General features: G+C 50.6%; 1 protein-coding gene across 1 annotated transcript; it reads left to right on the plus strand.

Moving 5' to 3' along the window:
* Positions 1 to 6,464: 6,464 nt before the first annotated feature.
* Positions 6,465 to 6,992, plus strand: LOC136544072 (uncharacterized). Its single transcript, XM_066536346.1, has 2 exons — positions 6,465 to 6,644; positions 6,732 to 6,992. The coding sequence occupies exons 1-2, from the start codon at positions 6,465 to 6,467 to the stop codon at positions 6,990 to 6,992; spliced, it is 441 nt and encodes a 146-aa protein (XP_066392443.1).
* The last annotated feature ends 1,031 nt before the right edge of the window (positions 6,993 to 8,023 follow it).

Raw genomic sequence — 8,023 nt, forward strand, 5'->3', positions numbered from 1 at the left:
AAAAAACGCAACTCTAGCTTTTGTAACATCCCTAGTATTACGAGCTTATTTAGCACCGTGATTTAGGTCCAAGTAAAAATTTCTGAAACGAGTTTCTCGGATTTTTGATTTAAAACGTACTTGATGGGGTGAGTGAATCAAATGACTCAGTTTTTGTGGACTCGAATCAACACCTAAGTAGATTACTCAGTGCATAAAGATATTTAGGAATGTCTGACAATAATTCTGGCAAATAAATAGCGAACGGTTTGTTCTATTAGATTAAGCAGGAAAACAACTTTTATAAATAAAATAGAATCCATTAATAAATAGAACGATATACACACACACTCACGTGTTTATTTTGATAAGCACGAACTAACGAGAGAGAGAGCGCTACAGCTTCGTTTATTTTTCCTAGCATACCGCGTACTCGTTGCATGGCATTTATTACCATCACATCTCTCATCGTGGCTCTGCATTGCTCTGCACCATGGCGTGTCCGTTTGTCTGCGCCCCTGTTTATCCTTGTCTGCCTCTGTGCCGAGCCGAGCAACCGACGTGCCTACACCTGCACGTGTGCCACTGTTGCTCAGTCTCGTCGCAGATCAATCTGTGCCAGTCCTGCCTCTCCCTCCCTTTTTCCTTTTCTTGCCTCTGCTTGTCTTTGCTCCTCTTTTTCACTCTACCAGACAAGCAGGTCAGTGCCATTACCGCCTGAACAAAGCACGCACCCAAGCACCTTGTCGCATACGCCGTGGCCCGCTATCGTCCAACTCGTCGCATCGCACTGCAGCACCATCAATGCCCTTGTCGTGCTCTCTGCTCTCTGCCTTGCGCGCCTCTACTGCTTTGGTTGTATCTGTTGAGCTTCGCGTTGTTTCCCTCTTTCTCTATTTCTCAGCTGCCGAGGAGACGCCCATGCTCCAGCCCGTCGTCTCCCGGCCAACGCGCGTGAGCACACCCGCGCCCTCAGTCCCGCCCCTCATGTTTCCTCTCCGCGAGTGCGGGCCTACGCCGCGTTGCCCTACGCCACTTTCCCTTCATAGACGGCCGCAACACCGCTGCCCCTCCCGTGCGCCCGTAGCCGCCCAAGCCTAGAGCACCATCGCGGTTCCATGCTGGACTGAGCCACAGCGCCCGCTTTGGCCGCGCTTCCATCGCCGGCCACCGCACACGCAGGCTCCACCTCCTGCACGCTGCCCCATCTCCTACGCGCGCGAGCTCCACGCTCCGCGCTGGTACGGCTGCTCCGCGGCGCTGCTTCTCCTAGGTGCACCCACCCTCATCCGCACTAGGTCCATCGGTGCCGAAGGGCCTACCTCGCCGAGCCGCCATGACCCGCACGCCGCCACCACTGAGCGCGTCACGCCCGCCCGTCGTTGCCCGTGTCGCTCCTCCAGCCGTCATCCGTGCCGGAAGCCGCCGTGCCGTGCTTCACCACGGTCCGTGCTGCGGCCGGGCCAAGCACGGTCGTGTCCGCAGACCTCCTCGTGCGGCTTGCCGATGGGTGGTCCACCGTGCCGTTGCCGTCGCTGCCGGCTAGTGCCTCTGTGCCGTGCTCTGCTTTTGAGAAGGTAGAAAAGGTACGTGACTCATACGAATAGTATATGTGGACTGCGGGTTAGTTTTGTGAAAACACAGGGGCATTTTTGCAAAATGGGCACCGCCGCTAGGTTTTTCGTCTAGGCCGGCATGCTTCCGCGTTGCTAGGCCAGATTGGTCGCCGCGCCTAGGCCGCTGCGCTGTGCGTGCGCCCTGCCCTCTGGGCCTTGGCCGCATGGGCTGCAGCCGGCCATGGGTCCCTGCTCGCGTGCGCGCCAGCTAGGCCGCGTTGTCTGGACCTCTTGGCCCAAGTGCCTATCTCTTTTTCTAGTTTTTGTTTAAAATGGCTGAAACTTGCAAAATCAATATAAAATTGTGTCGGTGTCCAAAAATGGTGAAACCAATTTTGTTAGTCTCCTAAAATCATGATTTACCTGCTAGTATAATTTGTTCACATAGTTGGATAATATTCGTAGAAGCTATATAATTAATTTAAGGTACTTAATATTATAAAAAAATATAAACTTACATGAATTGTTGTGATAAATTGGTAATAGTGTTGGATCTAAAATTTTTACAATAGGCTCCTAACAATATTAGGTACTCACTATAATTTTTGTAGCTCCGGAATAACTAGTTTGCTAAATAGATAATGATGTCCTATTGTGAATAAAGATTAAATTGATAGAATAGAATAAAGAAACAACTTGGGTTTATATAACTAAAATAATTGTTGGGAAATAACGTCTTATTCGACAACATGGTTATGTAACCTAGGTACGGTCGTCATCAGAACTAGCTCATTAGCTTGAGTGGCGTAAATCGTATTTTATGAATCACGGTTGCAGTTGATTAATTACGTCTATGCATTTGCATCGTATTGAACATCATAATAGGGACGTCGATGGATCACGGAGTCTTCGGGAGTTGCTGGAGAATTGGTGCTTTTGGAGATCGGTCGCCATGATGGAAAGCTAATTTCTGATTATATTTTACCTAGGCAAGCCCTAGTGCATAACCTCTACTTTTCTGCAGTTTAATTTATATTTGTGCATTAAGTTTTAAGGAGTTGAATGAAACCCACTTGCATATATATCTTTATCCTATAAGTCTTACTAGTATGACAGGATCATGTAGATTGCTATGCTATAGGAATCTGATAGAAGTCGAGTGATTGCCTGTCACTCGTGAGAGATAGGAAATATATTACATTATTATTATCACTTGGAAAATATAAATGGTGGAAAGGAAAAATGGTGACCGGGCAGGGATATAGTTTGGGTATTGGTGGGTGTAAGAGGTTGTGTCGCTGCGGACGCGGGGCATAGCTTGGTTACACTGATTTCTCTATCTGTGTCGGTTAAGGACCAGTCATTGCATAAGACGCTAGGCAAGTCACAGACTTTTTATCTTGAGCACATACTTGGGTATGGGCGCTTGGAAGACTTGTTGCTCTCTTGTCGTGGATCTAGCTCTTTCTAGACGACTGTCTTGGTGGTTTTTGGGTTAGGAGGTCCTTGCACCGCACTAAGTCTGGGACTCAGGGGCAGGGGCTTGGAGTCCCAGTTTCAACGGGGACCTAGACACCCAGGATAGGAGGGTGATGGGTTGGTCCTACTTGTGCCCGGGGTACAAGCGGGGCATGTGTTTTTAGGGTACCCAGCTAGGGGCATTGATTCGCGAATCACCGGTGTTCCGGTATGACTTGTCTTAACTCTAGCACCATAGTAAGAACTGAAAGATGAAGGATGGAAAAAGGAAATCTGATTGCTTACCACCTGCTTGAAAGTAGTACATGTGCTTACATAGAATGGTTAGTTAATGAACTAATGCACTGATAATAAAAATCAAATATAAGGACACACATTTAGTAATGCTTCCTGCATATGCAATAAACCCACAAGCCAGATAGCCTTGTATATCCTTGGAGTCTTTTCTTTCCTCCTATCGGGTAAGTCTTGCTTAGTATAATTGAGTACTTAGGGTTTTATTTCTCCCTGTTGTAGGTGATAGGTGGATGCTAGAGCTGACCCTTTTGTGTTGATTCCTCCTGGTGGGCTCAGAGAGGAGTTCCTTTACGCTGTTGCTGGGGACCTAATACTGGGGTACCCAATGAGATGGAGCTAATAACCATCAAGCGTTGATGCTCCCGAGTAGGCAAGAACACAACTACACTTCTTGCCCCGCGCCTCGCCCGACCCCTGAGGGTTGGACTCCGCCTCGCTCGATGGCTGAAGGGCAGGCTCTGCCTCACTCGACTGCTGAGGGCAAGCTTTACCTCGTCTGACAGCTAAGGGCTGGCTCCGCCTCAATCGACATTCCGGGGCTGGCTCTACCTCGCCCGACGTCTACACCTTGCCCCTTCATGATGACAAGCACAGGGTAAGACGAGATACTCTTTTCAACTGCAGTACCGAGGACCATGCCCTGCGCACCTTCGAGAAGGTACCGTTAGGATACGACGAGACAGGCGCTTTAAGCCCTCCCAGGCTTGGCAGAGCCCAAATAGTGTTGTAGGCGTCGACTTTTGTCCTACAGTGTTGTAGGTGCCGCCATCAGCCCTCGGGCGTGGATACTAACATAGGCGTACGATAACCACTATAGTCTAGGAGAGAACTCACATCATCTATAGTGATAGACGTATGGTCACCTCCTAGTCTACTCCTCGCATAATCATGGCTCGGCACCCTGACACACCTCACCGTCTACTAGGGGAGGAGGGGACGTGACCACTCGCTAAAATAAGGCCAGAGCCTAGCCCTATCAGGATCAATGAACGTGCTATCCCTAGCATGGTCTACCATGTCAGCAGCGTATGCTTAAGGGAAAAGGAAGACCCGATGCCTTCGAAGGACCCTCTCTACTTCTAGTTTTTCCTCTTTCTCCCATCTGTAACCCCTGCTCCCCCTTGGTCTATAAAAGGGAGGGTAGGACACCCCACTAAAGGGGGATCAATTCCACACACAACACACAGCCAAGCAGCTACCGAGCTTTTGGCATCCTTTCGACCTTTCCATTAGAGACTTGGGACCTGTCCCTTTCTCTATCATTTGTACCCCCTACTATGAACCTTTTTCGGTACTAATAACATGAGCAGCAGCGAACTGGACATAGGGACATTCTGCCTAAACCAGTATAAACCTTATGTCCTTTAGTACACCATCTAAGCCTAACGCGCAACAAATATAAATTTACTAGCTGGTATTTGTTTGAAACACTGACAGTTGGCGTGCCAGGTAGGGGCCTTTGCGCGTTCCAAATCAGACCTCGGATGGCTAACCATGACCTCAATGCACCCTGCCAGGGACACATCAGTCCACCAGGCACCACAAGGCGGCAGGCAGCGCACTGCAATCCCGATACATCAATGTCTTGGCCACAACCATGACGCACGTAGCACCCTCGACGCCTGTAGACGCACCTACAGCGACCCGAGAGAAGGAGCCCACCGCGGCTATCATCCCTGTCATAGCGAATGTAACGGCAATGGCAAGGACCGAAGCCCAAGCCCTGGCCTGCTAGGCCCTCTGGCCTCCATCCTCAATGCTACTTTCCCGCTAAGGTACCGACCACCTACCAATATCCCTAAGTACTCTAGGGAGACAAACCCCAGACTTTAGTTCGAAGACTATCAGCTTGCCTGTCAAGCCAGTGGTGCAGATAATGACAACTTCATTATCCGCAACCTTCCATAGTTCTTGGCCCATTCAGCACGAGCGTGGTTGGAACACCTGCCATCCAACACAATCCAGAGTTGGGCGGATTTGAAGGAGATCTTTGTGGGAAATTTCTAGGGCACATACAAGCACCTTAGGAAACCATGGGACCTCAAGAACTACCGATAGAAGGTCGGTGAGACCCTCCATGAGTACATCCGATGCTTCTCCCGATAGTGCAATGAGCTCCCTAACGTCGCCGATGCTGACGTGATAGGAGCCTTCTTGTCCGGGATGACCTGTGAGTCCTTGGTTCATAAGCTAGGACGCAGGGGCCCATGAACCACCAAGGAACTCCTAGACATCGCCACCAACCATGCCTTAGGAGAAGAGGTGGTCGGAATGATCTTCGATCACCTCGAGGGCAAGGCAAGGCTGGATGAGGGTGCCAGCGAAGGCACCTCCAATCATTCTGCCAAAAGGAAGAATAAAAAGCAACAGTGCAAGGACTCGCTCGTGGTCGCTGTTGACCGCAAGGGTGGTCAAAAGCCCATGGAGGGCACTCCAAACCACTTCAAAAAACTACTCGAGGGGCCATGCCCGAACCACGCCTTTCCTGTTAAGCATCTGCTCAAGGACTGTGGCCTTATGCGGTGGTTCTTGTCTTGAGGCTCCAACAAAGGGGAGTAGGGGAAAGACCCTACCCCCACTATGGATGACACTGAGGAAAAGGACAACGGCTTTCCAATATCAGGTAGCTACCTTCTGATCTTTGAAGGATCAGCGGCCTACGACTCCAAATGTCGTTAGAAGGTCGTGCGCCGCAAAGTCTACATGGCCCAACCGGCCACACCTCCCTTCCTCCGGTGGTCGGAGTCTGCCATAACCTTCGATCTGACCGACCATCCGGATACCATCCCACACCTAGGGAGATATCCGCTTGTGGTCGACCCAATCGTCGGCCCAAAGTGACTCACCAAAGTACTAATGGACGGAGGCAGTGGCCTCAACATCATGTACGCCAAGACGCTCAACGAGATGGGCGTCGATCGGACATGCCTCCACCCAACCCGAGCGCCTTTTCATGACATCGTACCCGGAAAGCAGACCATGCCACTCAGGTAGGTCGATCTGCCCATTACCTTTAGGGATCAGTTCAATTACAGGACTGAGACCCTCATCTTTGAGGTGGTTGGATTCCCCGGAACCTTCCACGCCATCCTGGGACGTCCATACTACGCAAAGTTCATGGCCGTCCCCAACTATACATACCTTGACCTAAAGATGTCGGGCTCCCATGGGGTCATCACCGTCAGCACCTCCTTACAGCGCGCCTACGAGTGCGAGGTCGAGTGCTGTGGTGACGCTACGGCAATCGTCGCCTTCGGGGAACTCGTCGATCTTAAGGAGGAGGTCGTCGAAGAAGAGTCCGACGTGAAAAAGTCGACTGGGTCATTCAAATCGGTAGAGGGCTCCAAGGGGGTCCTCATAGATCCCAGTAGCTCTGAGGATAAAATGGTACGCATTGGTACCACGCTTTCCTCCGAATAGGAAAGCACGCTCGTCGACTTCCTCTACGGCAACAAAGACATCATTGTGTGGAAACCCTCGAATATGCCAGGCATCCCAAGGGAGCTCGCTAAGCATACATTGAAGATCCATCTAGGCTCCAAGCCAGTGAAGCAACGCCTATGTCGCTTCGACGAGGAGAAACCTAGGGCCATCGGCGAGGAGATAGCCAAACTTTCAGAGGACGGATTCATCAAGGAAGTATACCACCCAGAGTGGATAGCTAATCCTGTTCTTGTATGAAAGAAGAGAGGGAAATGAAGGATGTGCGTTGACTACATGGGTCTCAACAAGGCATGCCCAAAGGATCCGTTCCTTTTGCCACGCATAGACCAAATAGTCGACTCTACCTCAGGGTGTGAAACCCTCTGCTTCCTTGATGCGTACTCCGGCTACCATCAAATCATGATGAAAGAGTCTGACCAGCTCGTGAGATCTTTCATCACCCCCTTCGGATTGTTCTGCTATGTCTTGATGCCATTCGGTTTGAAGAACGCCAGGGCTACGTACCAGCATTGTATGCTCAAATATTTTGGGGACCTCATCAGGCGAACCGTTGAGGCCTACATGGATGACATCGTGGTTAAGTCTAAATGGGCTAACCATCTCGTTGCCGATCTTGAGCAAACCTTTGTGAAACTCCGAGTGAATGGCATCAAACTCAATACCGAGAAATATGTTTTCAGGGTCCCAAGGGGCATGCTGCTCAGCTTCATTGTCTCTGAGCGTGGCATCGAAGCCAACCCAGAGAAGATCTTAGCCATCACAAGGATGGGCCCGATTCAGAACATAAAGGGGATTTAGTGAATCATAGGGAGCCTCGCCGCCCTCTGTCGATTCATCTCATGCCTCGACGAATGAGGTCTCCCCATTTATCAACTCTTGAAGAAAGCCGACCACTTTGAGTGGACATTCGAGGCCTAGGAGGCACTTGACATGGTCAAACTGCTTCTGACAAGGCCCCCGATCCTAGTTCCTCCAACTGACAGAGAATCCCTCCTGCTATACACAGCGACCACCACACAAGTAGTCAGCGTCGCCCTAGTGGTAGAGCGGGGGGAAGAGGGGCACGCCCTCAAGGTGCAACGCCCTGTGTACTTCATCAGTGAGGTACTATCTAATTCTAAGACCCGCTACTCCCAAATCTAGAAGCTCCTATACGCCGTCCTCATCCCCAAGAGGAAGCTATGCCACTACTTCAAGTCACACCCCATGACAGTCGTGACGTTGTTCCCCCTCGGTGAGGTCATCCAAAGCCAAGGCGCCATGGGAAG

This window comes from Miscanthus floridulus, chromosome 3 (genome assembly GCF_019320115.1).
Source record: "Miscanthus floridulus cultivar M001 chromosome 3, ASM1932011v1, whole genome shotgun sequence".
In the NCBI taxonomy this organism is placed as follows: domain Eukaryota; kingdom Viridiplantae; phylum Streptophyta; class Magnoliopsida; order Poales; family Poaceae; genus Miscanthus; species Miscanthus floridulus.